This window comes from Pantherophis guttatus, chromosome 6 (genome assembly GCF_059756535.1).
Source record: "Pantherophis guttatus breed Tessera chromosome 6, ASM5975653v1, whole genome shotgun sequence".
Classification (NCBI taxonomy): domain Eukaryota; kingdom Metazoa; phylum Chordata; class Lepidosauria; order Squamata; family Colubridae; genus Pantherophis; species Pantherophis guttatus.
The window spans coordinates 10,593,876-10,615,736 of NC_142068.1; the positions used below are offsets into that span (position 1 = coordinate 10,593,876).

Sequence of the window (21,861 nt, forward strand, 5' to 3'; positions counted from 1 at the left end):
CAGAGTTTGCAGAACAGTTATAATAATTCTTCTAAAAAGTTACTGAAGCATATTTTTCAAATTATCTCTTGTTGAAACAACAAAGTGGACATCTCTGTTAATCTGACCTTCAAGGTGTAAATCACGTAGACTGTTCTTATCTGTGACAACTGAGAGGCCTTGAAGTAAGCATCCTACTGGAAAGGAATGTCCCTGCCTGTGTTCTGAATATAATTGCAAGTAATTTCTCTCTTACAGTATTAAGAACAAAGAGGGCCCTTCAGTGACTATCTAGCTGGACCCGTGTTTATTGTATTATTTTATTTTTATTTGTTACCTGTTCCACCATAGGAAAGCTTTGATACAACTGCTTATATATGTTTCCAAGACAAAGGGTTTGGTGAGCACATGCATTTTTCCATATATGGTTAACATACACTTGTTATATGATAATTGACACTTCCTAATTACTAAACCATTATTTTCTAGTTTATAAGATTATCTTTAGCTAGACAACCTTCCTTAGTTCTGTAATTACTAATACGGGAGATTTATTGCTGTCCTTAGGTAATAAGTAATTCTTTGTAACATACATGTCCTTGTCTTTGACAGTGAGGCCCCTCAGATGTTTTCCATATGGCTGTCCTTCCGTGACAGCTAGGCCTCATCAGAAGATATATTACCAATAATGGGATTTAGCTGATTTTTAATGTAACTTCCAAACAAGCACATTTCGCCCTTACAATAATGTCAATAGAGAAGGTCCTTTAGTGTTCCTGTATGATTCCTACTTTATTCACATTACAAAGATACGTCCTGGTTTCCAGAAACCAAATTTGTGGCTAAAATGTGCCAAGAAACACAGTTAAAATTGCCTGCATTGGAGGTTAAATCGCAGTGTGTACTTGTTATCTGATGTTTTTAATTTAGCATCTCATGTGCACACAGTTTAAATGCCCCACCTAAGACAGGAGACAAAATCTTATTGACAATTATTGGAATTGCAACCTCAAAGAAAAACAGGTAATCTATTCCAAATGTTCAATTTTATAAGAAGCAAATGTTATTGTGGAAAAATTACAGGAGAACATTTACAAAATGCACAACATGTTTATTGAAAATAGATATTTTATAAAACACTGTTCAGAACAAAGTATCGTGAATAAATAATTGCTGCCCTTAGATATTTTTTTTTTAATCAAATAGCTGCAAACCAAACACGTAAAAACTAGTATAACAATTGTGTAACAATACATAGCTTGAGTGACAATTCAAGTACTGATGCAAGTACTTGTGAAGCCAAGAAAAAAATAGTATTTCAGCCCTGCATCTGAAACACTAGTAAACCTAAGAATTTCCTCTTAAAATTTTTTAAAGATAATGTTCAGATCCCCAAGCTTAAGAGTCTTAAGGGAAAAAAAGGATGCTTTCATAAAGTATTTAAATAATTAATCATTCTTCTCTGTGCTAAACAATCTACAACTCTATTCCTTAACAACTAGCTAATACTTTTTCAACATAACAAACATACTATAAAACAAAAAACATGCATAGCCTTTTCATAGTTAGCACACAGGTGAGTTTATGCTTTGTAATTCTGCAAAAACATAAGCATTTAATTTAATCTGACACAACAGACAAGTCAAATGTTTGCTTGAGGGCAAGATGAGAATATTCAAACATTTTGTGTCTATGGTCTGTCTATCAGTAGTTGTTAGCTTTATATTATTTTGAAATTGGTTACAGAAACAGAATTCTCACCCCAGTAAAATCGATATTATATTTGTCTTAATTTCAACATCAAAAGTCAGTAAATAGGGAGGAGAGAAACCAGTAAAGGAAATGTTTTGAAGAAAAGAATGCCTAGAGGCATGCAAACAACACAACCCTGTTTCATCCCATTCTGGAAGTGGAAGATGTAGTTATTTTACTCACACTAACAAATGCAGAATGGGAGAAGTTTTCAATTGAACGAGTACAAATGGTAAAATCCCTGGAACTCTGATTAAGAGAAAATTACTTTATGAAACTGGCACTGATTGGATCTAAACAGTTAATTTCTTTTAAAATATATTTATGCTGCCTAATCATGTATATGCCGATTTCATAGTTTTTGAAAGAAAAAAACCAGAATTAAATACGTAACATTTTAAAAGAGTGCTCTGCAGGGCTCATATTTGTGTTCCTGGAGTGTACCTTCAGTATTAATCTCTTAAAAATATCTCTTGCTTAATGGGAATCATTGGGGAGATAATACAATTGCCGTGAACACCAACTGAATAAATCAAATGGGGCTTTGTAGATTGGAGCATTGAGGCAGGGCCATCAATTTTATGTAGTTTGTTTTAGTGTGCAACTTAAAACTATGAAATGTAAGACAACAGCTTTGCAAAATTCATTAGAAGTATTTAATGTCAACAATAGCACCACTTGCATAGGATCAGGTGTTTTTTTAAAAAAAATTCATCTTGAGTGATCAATAATAAAACACGTAAAGCTATTCAGTTGTAAAAACATTAGATCAAAATGTAATAACGTGCTTAGAAGTGATAGAACTATGTATGTGTGTGGGAAAAATGCTCTTGCATTAGTATACTGTCACAGCAAGTACTTTATCTTTCTTCATGTGACCTGCAAATATTAACATATCAGAAAATGTGTGTTTTTCAACTAATCAACAATTCCATTTCCATTTGGTAATTTCATAGTTCTAGATCAAAAAGTATAAATGTTAACTTTAAGATCTATCTAGTTCTTAAAGTTATCTGGTGGGAAACTTTACTATAATAGGAAAATTGTTTTTATAATTATAATGTACCTTTGGAGAACTGTGTAATCTGCAGGCAAGTTTTTATTGAACTTTTGCTATGTTCATTTTACTTTGTTATGGAGAAAGCAAGTGATTTCCTCCTTCATTTCTGGCTCAGTAAATCTATTCTGATATTCAAGTATCAGGAAAATGCAGCTGAACAAAGATATGTATCGTGATTATATAATCTGCAAAGCAGCATAATATTAACTATTCTACAATATATACTACCCCAAACTCCAGAAGAAATGTTTTTCATTTTTAGATCTGTAATCTGTTGCCAAAAATACTGAAGGTCTTCTACATGTCCATGAGAAGTAATCATTTTGTCATAAATGCAAGGATGATATGGAGCCTTTCCTCCCCCACTAAAGAAGGGGTGATTCTGTGGTACAATTCCCACTTTGTTGGCACAAAATCCCATGAAAACATCATCTATGTAAAAACTTGAATTAAGAGTCTGTGAGGCTCCGTATACTTTAGCGACTACGTCTCTGGATAGAACATATGCAGCTCCAGCTGTGTAGTCAGGATAGACAGGCCATGGATACATTTTATAGGAAACATAATATTTGCTTTTTTTATTCCTCATGGGAGGTGCTGCACGATGGACGTGCCCAACCCAAACATCCTGAGCCCCAATTTGTGCTAGTTTTCGGAGGTATGCAATAAGATTTGGCATGTGGATAAATATGTCATCATCGGCTGACATGACAAACTTGGCATGAGGGCAGAACTTGTTTGCCCAGCTGAACTGCAACAGTAATTTGTAGGTAAGATTGTAAAAAGTATCCAAAAAGTCTTGTTGAATCAGATCACCATGCCTCTCGTCTTCCTTTTCCAGCCTCATTTGCATTTGACTTCTCAGTGAAAAATTTCTTGATTGTCCTAAAACAAATAAGATTTTTATGTTGGCATTCAGATAGTGATGAACGTAGTCTTCATTACCCCATGTTTGTCGAATTGCATCTCTCCTGTGGTAGTTTTCAGGTGAAGTCTTTACAAAGATCAAGAGGAGAACATCTTGCCCTTGACATTTCTCCTCATGATTGATCAAATATCGATGCCTTGCTACCCTGTTACATCTGCTAGTAGTTAGGTTGTCATTCACAAAAGCATAGCTGTTTATGAGGTATTTGTAGGAGAGAGATTTCATATAGTGCACAAAGCTAGGGTTATCAATTTCTACCCAAAAAAACATGAAGCACAGGACAAAACAAGTGGCAAAAATGTGCACAAACTGATATTTTCTAACTCTTCTAGAATTAACATACATTCTGGTTCACTTCTTTATATATGATTCCAATGAAAGATTTGGATTTTTAAATAAGTTCTCATATGAGGCTTCAACATTTCTTTTTCAGGAAAAGTGTTCATTTTAGATGCATCTGAGTTATTGGAGAGTCACGTCAATGAAATCCAATATATTCACTTTTAAAGTCATCTTGTTTCCAAAGAATTTTGGTGAATGTAAGAGGACTTTGACAACATACAAAGATTCTCGTTGCCTCTTCACCTGATGTAATATCAGCTCAAAACTGAATAGTTACAGCACCATCATCTGCAAAACACAAGAAAAACAAAATTCATCTTAAGTATAGTTCATAATTTCTATATGATATGGTAACAGAGAGAGATAATTACTTCACAGACTCAAGCATCTGAGAATTGGTCTTGCCCAATATGGAAATTCTCAATCATTCTGGTCATGGTAGTCCCAAAGATACTTTTTCTAAAAGGCAACTGGGCTTTTGAAAACATTTCTCTCCTCATCCAAGAAGCTTCTTCAGTTCTAACTAACTGGTGGGAAATGGAAGGATTTATTTTCTTTGCAGTTATCTGGTTATTAGCATTCTGAGGGTTGGTCATTAACTCTCTAACTCAAATTCTGGGAATGTCTATGGAGATTCTCCGTCATCCAGGTCATGGTTGTCTCAAAGGTGCTTTTTCAAAAGGCAACTGGATTTTTTCCTTTAAGATATTTTGCTTCTCATTCAAGAAACTTCTTGGAATAGAAGCAAACGTCTTCAAGGAAAAACAAAGAAAGTCCAGTTGCCTTTTGAAAAAGCACCTTTGAGACATCCAATTCTGGGAGTTGAAGTCCACAAAGATTGTAAAGTTCTCACAGTTGCCCACTCCTGGTCTATAATAGTCAACACTCAGGAGGAACCTGGTAGCACTTTTTCTGGCTAACCAATTGTATTAAAAGGCATCCACTTTCCCAAGCCTGGCCTCTGATGGCCTTTTCTTTCCTAATGTTACTCCTGCCTTCAGAGCCTTTTGGAGACCAGTCCTGGCTTATCTACAATAGAGAAGAAAGGTTCACTCGCAGAAGACCATCATTCTCCAAAACTAAGATTTACAAAACAAAACAAGATCTGTCCTCAGGGCAGGCCATTTCTCCAGTCCTGGGGACTCTTGGGGGAAAGCAAGGCATAAACCCCAAGCCAAGAGCCCCATACTGGAGGATGTGTGTGCATACAAGTATATACTGTACATAACAGGTATGTGGTCATGCTCATCTTCCAGGCTGAGAAAACCTACATTTTTTTTACTCTCCTCTTCTAAAATCATCCCTTCACCCCCCTTTAAGTGTCAGGATGTTGAGGGAAAGCAGAAAAGGGGGATGGCAGATTGTCTTAGAAAATAAGCTGTTCTCCCTTCTTTTTAATTTTGCAAAGAGTGTAAGAAAGCAATCATACAATTGCTTTCTTACACTCTTTGCAAAATAGTAGAAAAATGGAGGGCAAGGAGTAAAGTACAGGGTTTTAAAAACACACCAGAATCCTTTTAATTCTTTATCTATCTATCTATCTATCTATCTATCTATCTATCTATCTATCTATATCCATCCATCCATATATCTATGTATCTATCTCTATCTATCCATCCATCCATCCATGTCTGTCTATCTATCTATCTATCTATCTATCTATCTATCTATCTATCCATCCATCCATCCATGCATCCATCCATCCATACATGCATGTATGTATGTATGTATCTATCCATCTATCCATCCATCCATCCATCCATCCATCCTAACCTAACCTAACCTAACCTAACCTAACCTAACCTAACCTAACCTAACCTAACCTAACCTAATCACCTATTATTTATGCTATATATATTAGCTAGCTAGCTATCACTATATTTTGCTGTGCTTTTTAATTCTCGTAGCTTCTCAGAGTCACTTAGGTGATAATGATGGTTGCACAACCAACCAACCAACCAAATAAATAAATAAATATACATATAGAAAAACAGGCAGGCTGTCCAGGCTGACAACGTGTTAAGATTCCTCTGCCTATTTTCTCAATAGAACCCACATGAACTTCAAGGTGAAGTATGCTTTTTAAAATATACACACACATACACACCCATTAAGTAAATACTGGAAAATGGGTGTCTGCAGGCTGTAGTAAAAAAAAAAAAAAAGTCAAGATGGCGGCCATAACGGTCATAAAAACCACGCCCTTTTTTTTAAAAAAAATGTGCTGCAGAAGGAGAGCTTTGATTGGCCCATCACAGCCGCCATCTTGACCTTTTTTGGCCATTTTGTTCAGCCAAATCTGGAAGCGTCGGATCGAATCAAAACATGAACCCTTTATCCAAGAAAACCCCCAATTTTGGACAGGGCACAATGTTTCACGTGGAATGGTCAGCCGAGAATGGTTTCCCAAGAGAATTCTTCCCTGTCTAAAATCCAACATGTCCTCCCACAGCCATCTTGATTCTCTTTCCCTCCCACCCCCACACCTCTTGGCCACCAGCTCTCTTTTGTTGTCTGTTTTGGCCATCTTTGGTTTTGGGGTCTCTCCCTAAAACTTGGTTTCACCTTCAGGGGCAAACTAAAGAGGAAATGAGGGCCAGTTTCCTCAGCAGAAATATGGAAACTGTCTTTGTCTTCTGCCTTTTTTTTAGCATTTGCACTTGAGGTGATCGCCATTACATGGGCCCAACCATGCTTAGAGGACTAGAAGGCCACATCACTCCTGAGATAACAAGTCTTTGATACTTGCCCCCAGGATCTTCTGGTGGTCTCCTATCCTTGCAGGCCCTAAGCAGGGGCAAAAGCATCATTCGCAATCAATGGGGCCTCAGTCCAGGCCTCCTGTTGCTTGCAGCAGTGAGAAGATGTTGAGGCAATTTTGCCTGGCATAGCTTCCTGTGCTGAGGATTATGGGCAATGAAGTCCCATACATCTAAAGGGTATCATATTGGGAGCGGTTGATAGGAAGAAGTCATTCCCACCCCCCCACCCCCTTAGGTCTTGTTTGGCTGTCCCTATTTTCTTTTTATGAGAGCACAAAATTAATGGAAAAGCCACCCTATAAGAAAGATTTCAGGGGCTCCCAAAGACACATTTTATTTTTCTTCATCTGCCACATTGTGAGCTCTGCACAGAGCAAACTTTGATCTCCAGTTTTGGGCATCCTTCGTTTTGGTTTTGTTCCAACTTGGCTGCTAGTACAAAGTGTGCCAAATGCCTGACCATCATTTGTACAGTTATTATTTTGACCAAATTAGAAACTTACTTTCCATCCTCTGCTACAATTAATTAATGTGTTTCATTTATTTTAATTTATTTGTCACATTTAGAAACTGCCCATCTCCCTCACAGAGGGACTTTGGATGGTGTACAGTTAACGTTTTAAAACATAAAAAGTAAATAACATAAAAAAATTTAGCTTGAGAAGCTTTGAAATCACTGGAAAGGGAAATACACTACTTCACACAACGTCCCATTCCAGAGTCCATTCACACAACTTCTGAAATCACCCATTTTTTGGCTTCACACAATATGTTAAACCATAAACAACCAATCAAGCCATGTTTTCTCAATATGCTAAGTTAGGAAATAAATGAAGTTTAACACTAACCCAATTTAAATTGCGTGGATGCATCTGCTTAGTCTTTACATGTACTTTTCTTATTTTTTTTCTGCGAGTCTAGCAAATTCTGAATCACCAAAAAGCTATTCTTCATACAAACCTTGTTAGTAACTCTTGGGATAACAATAACAACAACAATAATAAACTCGATAAATGAACAAAAATTCCAAATCTAGTCTAAACATCTGGCTTCACAAGAAACCAATAATAATAATAGTAATAGGTGCTTTGGATGCAATCCCAAAATATCTGGAGCATCATTTGAATACCATAGGCATTGACAAATTCATCACTGGTCAATTGCAAAAGGCAGCTTTATTTGGAACAGCTTACATTCTGCAATGATACCTGTAACACCTATGTCTGCCTATCCCAGGTCCTCATGAAGGACTCGATAGGCAGACAAAAATGCCAAATCCAATCTGAATATCTGCCCTCATTTACAGCAGTCAGCAGCCCATTGCATGCAAGGTGAGGGATTATTATTTCCCTTCAATATCTTTATGAAACAACACAAAACAACTATTTTAAATATGTCAGAAAAACACTGAACAGTCTTGTAGTTATTCCTCCTATGTCCCAAACAAAGACGTTTGGAGTATTACAAGCTAAATGAGGATAGGAAACCATCCAAAATCTTTGACTGTCAATATAAATCACTCTGGAGGATGGAACTGATGCAGAAAATCTGCATTTTTTTCAATACTGCACAAAGTCTGACCACATTCAGTTTCGCAAAGCCAACTGAAGGCTTGAAAGGCGTTTTCAAACATTATGCCATTTATATGCTTGCTATTGTCCATAATGCAAATGAATTATTTATATATTAATTTCATTCACAAATGGGAGAAACTTTACATTTGATTGTTATGTGGAAATTAACCCAACAAAACCAGAAGAGTTCAATTTCTTAGTTTACCAAGGTTTTCTTTATATCTATATCTATCGATCGATAGGTCAATAGATTATTGCTGTTCTGCCAATTGCAGCACCACTGTTGCTCTTCTAGCAAAACAGAAAATTACGTTAGCATAAGCTTGTGTTTGTGACCATGAAAATTGTGACATAAATATAAATAATTTATCATTTCATAAAACATAAAATTCAGATTTAAAATAAAAAGCAAAGGAGGCTTTTTTTTTTTAAACTGCAGCTAAACACCATTCAGGAGAAGAAAGGGAATCTTGAGTTTTTCGTGTGAAAATAAAGAACCTTTTAATATAAACTAATGGGCAAATTATTTTATTTCAATAGATTGTCCAAATTGCTATTTCTAGCACAGACCAACACATCCCAGGTTTGGAGCCTGTCCTGTGCAACATAAAATGAGCTGTACAAGCAATTTGGCACAACTGAAATCAGCACATTTTACAGCACAAGTCATGCTCTATTATTTTGGCTACAAAAATTACACAACACATATCAAATGAATGAAACAACTCAGCAAGGAAAATACTAGAGATTTCTTCTGTTGCTGACAGATAAAATGGTATTATTTCATTCAATCTATTAATTGGATTTCTATTGTAACTATATAAACTAACAATTTAATTAACCACTAAAAGGTTAGAAATATTTGAGAACTTCCACCTCTATCTCTACTACTATTTTCAGTGATTGAATATTTTCTGTCATATCCAAACAATGTCTTGCTTAGGTAACAATGCAGGAAATAAAATCAACAAATCAATCATATTTCCATTTACCCACTCACTTCCTACACAAATTAGGAGTCCAAAATGTTATGCTGCTGTTTCTGAAGAACTAATTCATTTAAATTATATTTACATATTTGTACCATTAGTAGAAATATGCTTGCATCCTGCAGGTAAAAACCCAGTGATGGCACCCAACTTTGCAAGTATTTGTGTGAATTAGATGCACATTAAGCATGTCAGCTTTCACCCCCTTAGTGTGTATGCACAGCCAAAATATTTTTCCCAATTGCCCTGAAATAAATTGAAATTGACCCAGCTAAATGGTTTCAACCATTCTTTATTCCATAATCCAGACTCTGCATATATGACTTAACATACTCTTGTAAATAATATTAATGAAATATGGCATGGCATAATTATTGCTACCCTTAGAAATTAAAAGACATTATTGGATTTTAATGACTTCTCAAGCAGACTATTTACTTTAATTGCTATCACAGGTATCTTCGATCTCATAATCAGATACTCAGCCTGCTTGAATGGAGAAAAATATTCAAGTATCAATAGAGGAAAGTATTTGTAGTGTCCTTGGTGCTTTTTGAGCTTCTTGTTTTCTTGCAGATGTTTCATTACCCAAACTAGGTAACATCATCAGTGCTGGTAGGAGGTAGGGTTTGTTCTCATTTATATTCTAGTGGCTTGCCCTGTCAGTGTTGGTAGGAATTCCTGGAAACCCGGCAAATTGGTCATCAATAAGCACATAGACATAAACAGCATTTACTACCATTCAAAAGAAACAATCAACAAGCCAAAAAGGAAACAAAAAGACCTAAACACCTTCCATCAGTAAGGTCGGCAGTTCAGCGTTTTGAATCCCTAGTGCTGTGTAATGGGGGTGAGCTACCGTTCCTTGTCCCAGCTTCTGCCAACTTAGCTGTTCGAAAGCACATAAAAAATGCAAGTAGAAAAATAGGGACCACCTTTGGTGGGAAGGTAACAGTGTTCCGTGCATCTTTGGCGTTTAGTCATGCCGGCCACATGACCATGGAGATGTCTTCAGACAGCACTGGCTCTTCGGCTTTGAAACAGAGATGAGCATCGCCCCCTAGCGGGAATGACTAGCACATATGTGCGAGGGGAGCCTTTACCTGTATGTATGTATGTAAGTAAGTATGAAGGGGTGAAATCCAGCAGGTTCTAACAGGTTCTGGAGAACCAGTAGTGGAAATTTTGAGTAGTTCAGAGAACCGGCAAATACCACCTCTGGCTTGCCCCAGAGTGGGATGAGAATGGAGATTATGCGATATCCTTCCCCTGCCACGCCCACCAAGCTACGCCCACAGAACCAGTAGGGGAAAATTTTGAATTTCACCCCTGTATGTATTTATGTGTGAGTGTGGGTGTATATATGCATGTAGCATATATATGTGTATAGTTTTGAGAGCAGGCAACAAAATTTCATTTTTAATGTGCGCCAGTGTTCCCACAGTAAAAAATGGCAATAAAGGTTATCTATCTATTAACACCAAGATTAATATCAGACTGACAATCAAGCAGTAAACAATATCCCAGTCTAGGAACAGCCAACCAAGCTAACAGTAAACAGCCCAGCCTAGGTCCACTCCCACCAACACTGATAGGCAAACCACTGAAATATACACCGAGAGCAAACCCTAACAGCAATGATGATGTTACCTAGTTTGAGTAATAAAATGTCTGCAAGAAAATATCAAACCTAAGAGAGCACCAAGGACCCCTCATACCCAAGTATTTTGTATCATTGCATGCAGCACAATTAACAAGCAGAAGAAAAAGAAAAGCAGAGAGTTGCCTGCAGAGGAAAAGAAGGCAATAGCCAGGGAGGACAATAGGAATAGCACTTAGACTTATATACCGCTTTACAGTGCTTTACAGCCTTCTCTAAATGGTTTAGAGTCAGCATATTGCCTCCAATAATCTGGGTCCTCATTTTACCACCTTCGGAAGGATGGAAGGCTGAGTCAACCTTGAGCCGGTAAATATCGAACTGCCCAACTGCAAGCAGCCAGCAATCAGCAGAAATAGCCTGCAGTATTGCATTATAATCACTGCTGCCACCATGGCTCAGGGAAGGAATTAAAAGGCTACAAAGAGCTTTATGTTCCCAGGACCATGGATGCTAGTATTATCAAGAAGGTTAAGATCCATAGCAAACCTCCCTGGACATGGTCGCAAGAGGAAAATTGAACCCAGGTTGAATAGAACAACAGTTTGAATGGTGGAGGAAAAAAATGAGAAAACAAATACAGACCAAAATAACTCCTCGCCAGCAGTCAACACCCAGATTAGCAGGAGTTAACACCAGGTTTAATACTAGACCGACCATCAAGCAGCAAACAACAGTCTGTTCAAGGAACTTCTGAGAAGAAAACAACACTCCCATCCATACTGACTGAACAAGCCACTGTATACAAACAGAGAGCAAACCCACTCCCTTCAAGCACTGATGATGTTATCTAGTTGGGTCATGAAGGAAGGAAACAACCAAGCTCCGAGAACAATTGAATCTACAGAAATGTATCTGTAGATGATTGAATGGAGAAAAAATACATCTACAGAAAGAGCTGAAGATCACATTTGGGAAAAGAAAAGAAAAGAAACCTACCAAAACTGAACCAAAATGGAGCAATTTGCTGAAGAAGAGTGGGAGAAATTGCCAGTTGAAAAGTGTTTTAAGTGTTATTCAGAGAGTGCAGTTACTGGCGCAAAAAAGGTGTGCTACAAAATATTAAGTTAGGGTACCAATCCCAAAAGTGCTTTTTGAAGAGGCAACTGGACTTTCTGTTTTTTCTTTGAAGATGTTTCACTTCTCATCCAAGAAGCTTCTTAAAAGTCCAGCTGCCTCTTGAAAAAGCACCTTTGGGACAATCATGACCTGGATGACTGAGTATCTCCATAGACATTTAGGCTACCAATAATTATGTCCATGCCATTTTCATCTGTTTGTTTATAAGAATGTGTTAAGGCATATATGAAAAACCAAGGTTAGCTCTCTGGACTATGGAATAAAGAAGAGTAAATGCTTCAGGCCCCAACCAACCTCAGGGGTGAAATTCAATTTTTTTTACTACCGGTTCTATGGGTGTGGCTTGGTGGGCGTGGCAGGGGAAGGATACTGCAAAATCTCCATTCCCATCCCACTCTGGGTATTTGCCGATGCTCCGAACTACTCAAAATTTCCGCTACCGGTTCTCCAGAACCTGTCAGAACCTGCTGGACTTCACCCCTGTCCAACCCTAACCCTAACCCAACTGTACATCATTTGCCATAATCTTAGTCAGTTAGATGGCTGAGAGCCTCCTTGCTGAAGTTCACAACCACAGTTGGGAGATCAGATAGGAAAGTCTAACATATGGAGTAATAAGGGCTGAAAAAACAGATATAGTACAGGAGGCCAACATCACTCAGCCAAATCGTAAGACCTGTTTAATCACCCATATAATGCAAATTACAAAAATATAAATTTGAAACAGGCTTCATCTTGTCCTATTTTCATTTTCTTTTCTTTTTTTTTATGTTTAAGGAATTTTTATTAAAGCAATAATTTTATAATCCAAACTATGGTTCTTTGCTCAGCTATCAAGCCTTACTCCTAACTACAACACTAGTGATATTCTGAGCTTTTCCAAAACTAAAGAAAGGAAATCTTGTCTTATTTTCTGATGGTAAGAATCAAATAATAATTGAGAAGAGAAGGAAGTTCATTAAACCCCATTTTATAACAGGCTTAAATTTACCTGCCTTTCATCTTCATTTAATAGTAATTTTATTAAAAATTGCAACCACAACATTAAACTAATACAAATTAAAAAAATTAGAAAGGGCAAGAAAGAAAAAAAATAAGAATATAGTAAAGAAAAAGAAAAGAGATATATAAAGAAACAACTCTGCAAATTTAACAAGTATTATCTTTGAAATACTGTAGATAATTGAATAAAGTAGAGGTCAGTACCAATAAGAAGGTTTTCAGCATTTCATTTTTATCCCATTATAAATACAAGTTTAAGGCATAATATACAGCCTATACTGGTTCTGTGAGCGTGGCTTGGTGGGCATGGCTTGGGCATGGCAGGGGAAGTATACTGCAAAATCTCCATTCTCACCCCACTCCTGGGGCCAGCCAGAGATGGCATTTGCCGGTTCTCTGAACTATTCACAATTTCCACTACTGGTTCTCCAGAACCTGCTGGGTTTCACCCCTGCACTAAATGAAGCAGTTGCTGAATGAGGACCTCTATAGACTTCTTGTAGCTTATTAAGACTAGCAAAATAATTAATTATCAGAACAGTACCACTAAGAAAGCTACTGTTACTATGCATTAGGTGATATATTCTAATAGGTTCATAAATAGGTCTTTTTTTCCTTCTTGTGGTTTTAGCTTCTGCTTGTAATTTAATATTCTAGCCCAATTTCCTGCAGCATCTGCTAAACAAAGCTTTCTTAGAAGAGACTATTATTTTTAAATGAAAGGCTTGCACAAAATGGTGTCAGCTCTATTCTTTATCTATAACACTTCTATTCTTTATTCAAGTCATCAGTACAAATGGTAAAGAATACATGGTGCAAAACTATGAACCTATAATAGATTTCATTTCTGTTTTATGAGGAACCTTTGATGTTCAAGCTTTGTATCTACAAATTATCATCTCATCTAGGGCCATCTTAACTAATCAGAATATACCGTATTTTCCAGCGTATAAGACGACTTTTTAACACATGAAAATCTTTTCAAAAGTCGGGGGTCGTCTTATACACCGGGGGTCGTTCTCCTGTAACCAGGCAGACCAGCCCGAAAGGCTCTCACGAGCCTTAAATAGCTCTGGCGCTCCAAGTTCTGACGATCCCAGCTTTGCCTGCTAATCAAGCAACGCAGCTGGGATTGCCAGAGCCATGTAAAAGGAAAAAAGTTTTCCCCCTCCAGCTTGCTTACCTTAGCTGCTAGTCGCAATGCTTGCCTTGCTTCGCTTGCCTGAATCCATTCAATCAGGAAGCCACTCCCTGCCTGCAATCAAGCAGGCAGGGAGTTGTGGACTTCAACGCCCAGAATTCCTCAGCCAGCAAAACAAAGCTGGCTGAGGAATTCTGGGAGTTGAAGCTACAAGTCTTAAAGTTGTCAAGGTTGGAGACCCCTGTTCTATTGGGTAAGTTTTTTTCCCCTTTGGGATCTTTAAAAAAAATAGTTAATTGGGGTTTTTTTTAGTTGTTCTTTTTTAGACCTAGCCATTTAAAGTTTAGGAAGTTTTAAATTTAGCTTTCATATAAAAATAAAAATAAAATAAAATAAAATAATATTTGTGCAGCTTTCTGAGATTTAGTGTGTTTCTGTAGTGTTTCACTCTAACTACACAAACACACAAAATCTCACAAAGCTGTATGTGGAATTTTGTGTGTGTAAAGTGTGAAAGTTGTTTTTTTGGGCTTTTTGTGGCTGTGTGAGGTTCCTGCTTGTTGCAGGGGGCATTTTGGGTCTAGCACAGCTGCTTTTACATTGTGGGTGAGCCAGTTGTGTTGTGTTGTGTGTGTGTAAAGTGTGAAAGTTGTTTTTTTGGGCTTTTTGTGGCTGTGTGAGGTTTCTGCTTGTTTCAGGGGCCATTTTGGGTCTAGCACAGTTGCTTTTACATTGTGGGTGAGCCAGTTGATGTTTTTTAATTTTTATTTGGTGTGCGTTGGAAGAGGGGGTAGTCTTAAACGGCGAGTATAGCCCAAACCCTATATTTTAACAGGAAAAGTCGGGGGTCGTCTTATACGCCCAGTCGTCTTATACGCCGGAAGATACGGTAGTGTATTTTGTCAACCATTTCATAAAAATCAAGATATGTCCATTACATTCCCACAAAATTACCAATTTTTTTAAAAAAACAAAGTTAAATTAGCAAGACTAGTTCTTCAAACACACACTGGTAATTATCGCTTACTTTTCAAGATGTTTATATATCCATGTCTTTTTGATCTGCTCCAGAATCTTACTAGGTAAAGACTAAATTGTAGTTCACTGAATTTTCTTTAACTCCCTGTTTTGAAAGCAGGAACTATGTATGTTCTCCAATTATCTGTCACTTTATCTCTCCTCTCTTTAATGTTTGTTAGCTTCCTGTGTTCCATCTACAGAACTTATGTGCACTAGGAGTAGAACATTTACTCCACAGTGTTTGGTTCAACAAGTAGCCCTCAATTTATGGCCATTCTTTCAGTGATCTTTTGAAATTACAATGGCCTCAACGAAGGGATTTATGATCTCTACTGGAAGTTATGGCCATCACAGTCATATGATAAAATTCAGGCACATGGATGTGTACCTTTCCTTACAGTCATGGTGACGTGCAAGAGCCGGGGTGGTGCAATGGTTAGAATGCAGCATTGCAGGCTAACTCTATTGACTGCCAGCAGTTCGATCCTGACTGACTCAAGGTTGAATCATACTTCCGAGGTCACCAAATTAGGATCCAGATTGTTGGGGGCAATATGCTGACTTTGTAAACCGCTTAGAGAGGGGTTCTAAAGCAGTGGTGAAATCCAAATTTTTTTACTACCGGTTCTGTGGGCGTGGCTTGGTGGGCATGGTGTGGCTTGGTGGGCATGGCAGGGGAAGGATATTGCAAAATCTGCATTCCCATCCCACTCCAGGGGAAGGATACTGCAAAATCTCCATTCCCACCCCACTCCAGGGGAAAGATGCTGCAAAATCACCATTCCCTCCCCACTCCTGGGGGAAGGATATTGCAAAATCTCCATTCCCATCCCAAACTATTAAAAATTTCCGCTACTGGTTCTCCAGAACCTGTCAGAACCTGCTGGATTTCACCCCTGCTGTAAAGCAGTATATAAGTGTAAGTGCTATTGCTATTTCTCCCCCACCTATCTCTTCACCCATCTAGGCCGATCTGCACAGCACCACTCATCAGTGGCATCTTCAATTTCCCCTTCGTTGCCCAGGTGACCTCCACTACCTCGTGCTGTTCTCCAAACTGGTGTCCCTTTCCCTCCACGAGCAGGCCTTTCTTTGCTTCTGAAAGTGATCATTCCTTTTCCTTTGTAACTGAGCTTCCCTTAGCTTCTCAAGCAGCTGTCCCTTATCTCCTGCAAGATCCCATTGGAAACTGGTCTTCCCCCAAGAATAGGACACACGACTTGGGAGAACAGCAGGAGCCTTGTTCTCATGATGACAGCAATAATCAATAGCATTTAGACTTATATACCACTTCACAGTGCTTTACAGCCCTCTCTAAGCAGTTTGCATATTGCCCCTAACAATATGGGTCCTCATTTTACCGACTTCGGAAAGATGAAGGTAGGCTCAAGGTTGAGCCTGGTGAGATTCGAACTGCCAAAACATATGAAGAACTGTTGCAGGAACTGGGTAGGTCTAGTTTAATGAAAAGAAGGACCAGGGGTGACATGATAGCAGTGTTCCAATATCTCAGGGGCTGCCACAAAGAAAAGGGAGTCAAACTATTCTCCAAAGCACCTGAGGGCAGGACAAGAAGCAATGGGTGGAAACTAATCAAGGAGAGAAACAACCTAGAATTAAGGAGAATTAAGGAGAAATTTCCTGACAGTGAGAACAATTAATCAATGGAACAACTTGCCTCCAGAAGTTGTGAATGCCCCAACACTGGAAGCTTTTAATAAGAGATTGGACAACCATTTGTCTGAAGTGGTATAAGGTTTCCTGCTTGAGCAGGGGTTGGACTAGAAGACCTCCAAGGTTCCTCCCAACTCTGTTTTTCTGTTGTTATTGTGTTAAGTAAGCCCATTCGTCACCATGGAGCATTTTTAGCAAAACTAGAAGTAAATGCTGGCTTTCGGCAAAAATGTAAATCGCAGCCATACGACCACAGGACACTGCAAATCCTAATAAATGTGGGTTGATTGCTGAGCACCCAAAAATGTGGTCATGTAACCATAGGGGGGGATGGCCACCAAAACTAAGTTATAAGTACCTCCATCTAACTTCAAATGGTTGCTAAGTGACCAGTCGTAAGTCAAGGGCAACCTGTGTTGCATTGCAAGCTGCCTGCTACCTCTATTCTCTAATATGAAGTTCAACTTTAGAAATGCAAGCTATTATTTTTCGGGATAGGGGAAAGAGGATTTTTTTTTTTAAAAAAAATCTCATATCTCATAAAAATCTCCAATGGAATCCCATCTGGAAGGGCCAATAGAGACTAGATTCAATCTAACTACATTCCAGCTGGACAGAGGGACAAATTAACTACAGTACCCAACCCTTTTTACTAGAAGAGGAAACTACTAATCCAATTACCGTTTCTTCCACCATGGAAGGCCAAATGAAAACAAGGACAGCTTTAAAACAGCCTTGCACTGATGATGTTAGCTAGTTTGGTAATGAAAGGTCTGCAAGAAAACCACAAACTCAGAGAGCCCCAAGGAGCCCCACAATTCAATCCTGAGCTACAAATCTTCTATCTGTAAAGCTCCGAATGGCTGATTATGTACAGGTAATCCTCGATCTACAACAATTCATTTAGTGACCGTTCAAAGTTACAACAGCATTGAAAAAAGTGACCTACAACCGTTTTTTCACAGTTACAACCTTTGCCGCATCCCCATGCTCATGTGATCAAAATTCAAATGCTGGGTAATTGGTTCATACTTACGACCATTGCAGCGTCCCTGGGGTTATGCCAACCTTTTGCAGTCTTCTGACAAAACAGTCAATGGAGAAGCAAGATTCACTCAACTGGGTTACTAATTTATCAACGGCAGGCAAGCGATTCCCTTAACAACCTTGGCAAGAAATGTCATAAAAATGGGGGCAAAGCTGACTTAACAAATGTCTCACTTAACAGCAGAAATTTTGGACTCAATTGGGTAGTAAGTCAAAGGAATACCTGTATTTATTTCTATTTGAAGTCTGGTCCTCTCTGGAGAGGAATGGAAAGATGTGGATTCAGTTCTTACACCTGAAACCTTTATAAACAGGAGAAACACAGACTCTGACATCCCCTAAACTCTGCTGAAGATATTCCCTAGCCTGCTAACAAAAGGGGAACAACGAACCTCCATCCACCCTCATTCAGTTCTCCTTTTCAGCTCAGCAGAATTGCCAAACAAACAAACCACCTTTGCAATTTGCAAGGGAAGGGTGCAGGCAAGGATAGGTATATGGAGGAAATTCGTGTCGGGGGGGTGGGGGGAAGAATGCAGAGGGAAGGAAAGATCAGTGACTACTTCAGCTTCAACCACAATAATAGAGGAGCACCCAATAGATACAAACTCAAGGTAAACCGCTCCAAACTCGATTGCAGAAAACGCGACTTCAGCAACAGGGTGGTCAACGCCTGGAATGTGCTCTACCTGACTCTGTGGTTTCTTCCCCAAACCCCCCAAAACTTTAACCTTAGACTATCTACTGTTGACCTCACCCCATTCCTCTGTAAGGGGCGTGCATAAGCGCCCCAAGGTGCCTACCGCCCCTGTCCTACTGTCCCCATTTACTGGTATCCATATCCTGTATTCATAATCATGTTTATACTTAATATCTGTTATCTTAGACTTGTTTGACAAATAATAAAAGAAAATAAAGAAGGCAGGAATTAAGTCCTGGAAGAAAGAAACAAGCACCTGAAGGGGAAACGAACGCAGGCGGGAAATGGGGAAAAGGAGACGCTGCGGTCGGCACAGGTTCAGACTTACCCGGGAGTAACCTTAAGCGGCTTGAAGCGGACCGATTTCCAAGTCAAAGGAGGCGCAATCGCGGCTTTAAATCGATGGAGGGAAGGAGGGGAGAGGGAAACGGGGGTCTCGCCTCCCGTGGGCGGCCTCTCCCTCTCCCGCCCCCCTTTATATAGCCTTCCCGGGTGGGAAGGCAAAGGAGCCCTTGGGAGTTGCCCGAAAGCAATCCGGGGCAGGAAGGTAGAAGTGACTCGGTTGGGCGAGAAAACCCCTCCGGCTTCCACCTTCCAACCCACCCACCTCCACTCCGGCTTCAAAGGCGATGTTGCAATGGTGCCGGTGGCAAATGCCGAAGCGAAGCTGGATGGGCTCGTTCTTCCAGGAGGGAACCCGACTGGGGAATCTGCCAGGGAGGGAGGGGGCGGCGGGGGCTTATGGGCAGTGAAAAACCACACTCCTCCATACTGGACTAGGAGAGAGCCGGCTCGGCTTTTTTCGAAAGAGAAGAAAGAAAGAAAAAAGAAAAGGAAGGAAGGAAAGAAAGAAAGAGAGAGAGAGAGAGAAAGAGGAAGGAAGGAAAGAGAAAGAAAGAGAGAAAGGAAAGAAGGAAAGAGGAAGGAAGGAAGAAAAGAAAGGAAGGAAAGAAAGAAAAGAAAAAGGAAAGAAAGAAAGAGAAAGAAAGAAAGAAAAAGGAAGGGAGAGGAAGGAAGGAAAGAAAGAAAAGAGAAAGGAAGGAAAGAAAGAAAGAAGGAAGGAAGGGAGAGGAAGGAAGGAAGGAAAGAGGAAGGAAGGAAGGAGAAAGAAAAAAAGAGGAAGGAAGGAAAGAGAAAGAAAGGAGAATGGAAGGAAAGAAAGAGAAATAAATAAAAAGGAAGGAAGGAAAGAAAGAAAGAGAGAGAGAAAGAAAGAAATAAAAAGGAAGGAAGAGGAAGGAAGGAAGGAAAGAAAGAGAAAGAAAAAGAAAGAGGGAGGGACGGGTGAGATTTCAGAAACGGAAAGTCTAGGAGGAACCCCGATAGATCGGCGCGTTGCAAAGCCGTGATCGGCTTCATCAAGACGGTTAAAACTTTCACTGCCTCAAAGCAGCCGAAGCCGGCAAGGAGAAAGATTTTTTTTTCCTTGGGAGAAAGAGAAGAGAAGAGAGAGAGAAAGCTTGGCTGAAGCTTTCTTCTTCTTCTTCTTCTTCTTCTTCTTCTTCTTTGCCGGGGTTGGACGGCAATCTCCGCCTTCCGACGGGCTGCTTTGCCTCCCCATCCTTGCCGAGAATGCAACGCGTCTTCCCCCTCTGGCAGCCCAACCCAGCTGCTGACCTCTGTCCGGAGCCTCTGGGGATCTTCTAGTCGAGCCTCGTCCCGGAGGTTAAGTTGGCCCGATTGGCTTCCAGGGCAAAGTTAAAACCCGGGCAGGCGAACGGGGGGAAGCCCGAGTCGTCCCAGGAATAAATGGCAGCGGTTCCGTGTGCCGGACGGCTTTCGTTCGGGTTTTGCTGGGCGGCTTCGGAGGCCGCTGATTGGCTTAGACGGAGAGCGCTCCGTTTGCATCCCAGCTCCGGGCTAGCTTGCTTACCTTTGCAATGCTTCCCGCCTTCTTTTTCCAGCCTGCCAGGTGGAGTGCAGTGGTGGGTTTCAAAAAAATGTTTACTACCGGTTCTGTGGGTGTTTCTTAGTGGGCGTGGTATGGCTTGGTGGGCGTGGCAGGGGAAGGATACTGTAAAATCTCCATTCCCACCCCACTCCAGGGGAAGGATACTGCAAAATCCCCATTTCCTCCCGATCAGCTGGGACTTGGGAGGCAGAGAATAGATGGGGGCGGGGGGCCAGTCAGAATTTTTACTACCGGTTCTCCGAACTACTCAGAATTTCCGCTACCGGTTCTCCAGAACTGGTCAGAACCTGCTAAAAACCCACCTCTGGTGGAGTGGGGAGAATGATGGGGAGGGGGGTGTAGTTGGGCACATCTGGAATTCCCCTCAACCAGAAAGACCGATGCTGTGTCTCAACCTGTGTGTCACAAGTCCGGCAAGAGTAGATTTGACTATTAGAGGATGACGGGCGGGTCACACCCCTGGCTAATCTATAAACCCCGGATCGGGGAACCAGTTTGACTGGCATGCAAATGAAGCGTGTGATGGCTTCATTTTTTTTTAATTTTTTTTTTTTGCTTTAATTTATATGCCGCCCTTCTCCGGAGACTCAGGGCAGCTAACACTGCATTAAGCAATAGCCTTCATACTTTTGTATATTTATACAAAGTCAGCTTATTGCCCCCACAATCTGGGTCCTCATTTTACCTACCTTTGAAAGATGGAAGGCTGAGTCAACCTTGAGCCTGGTGAGATTTGAACTTGCAGTAATTACAAGCAGCAGATGTTAATAACTTAATACCTTGACTCGCGTGATGGGCAATGCCTGGATTCCCAGAACATTGGATCCCCAAGCTGGATAACCCCATGTGTTGTGTGGACCCGTGTGAAAATATAAATCTGATCAGTTGCATGCGGTTGTGTGAATCCAGTTTTCTGCTCTGTTTGCATGCAGTACAACTGATTGTGTGCCATCAGATGTTTTCTGACTCTTAGCAACCGCATGTATTTTCTCCCCGAATATCATGATAAGCTACTTGTAGATAAGCTACATCGTACTCATGATTTGGAGAATATTTTCTAGAGTATGTAGTGTTTCTCAGTCTGCAGAGATTCTCAATCATGCAGATCGTGGTTGAGCCAAGGTTGCTTTTCAAAAGGCAACTAGACATTCTTTTGGGGGGGGGTTTCCCCCTTGAAAACATTTTTCTTCTCATCCAAGAAGCTTCAATTCTGGCTTGTGTTTCTCAACCTCAGCCGCT

The 21,861-nt window shown here is 39.9% G+C and overlaps 3 protein-coding genes across 7 annotated transcripts in view; 1 reads left to right on the forward strand and 2 right to left on the reverse strand.

Annotated features, from left to right (window-relative positions):
• Positions 1-21,861, forward strand: part of MCF2L2 (MCF.2 cell line derived transforming sequence-like 2) — a 229,075-nt gene that overhangs the window by 120,398 nt on the left and 86,816 nt on the right. The window lies entirely within an intron of this gene.
• On the reverse strand, positions 1,070-20,243 carry LOC117678144 (uncharacterized). Its single transcript, XM_034438897.3, has 2 exons — positions 19,039-20,243; positions 1,070-4,349 (listed from the first exon to the last, which is right to left on the reverse strand). The coding sequence occupies exons 1-2, from the start codon at positions 20,067-20,069 to the stop codon at positions 4,346-4,348; spliced, it is 1,035 nt and encodes a 344-aa protein (XP_034294788.2). The 5' UTR covers positions 20,070-20,243; the 3' UTR covers positions 1,070-4,345.
• Positions 2,931-4,064, reverse strand: B3GNT5 (UDP-GlcNAc:betaGal beta-1,3-N-acetylglucosaminyltransferase 5). The gene has a single exon (XM_087872486.1). The coding sequence runs from the start codon at positions 4,062-4,064 to the stop codon at positions 2,931-2,933; it is 1,134 nt and encodes a 377-aa protein (XP_087728612.1).

Bases quoted from the DNA above. Each gene is read 5' to 3' on its own strand.
- B3GNT5 (XM_087872486.1), bottom strand. From the start codon at position 4,064: ATGTATGTTAATTCTAGAAGAGTTAGAAAATATCAGTTTGTGCACATT.
- LOC117678144 (XM_034438897.3), bottom strand. From the start codon at position 20,069: ATGAAGCCGATCACGGCTTTGCAACGCGCCGATCTATCGGGGTTCCTC.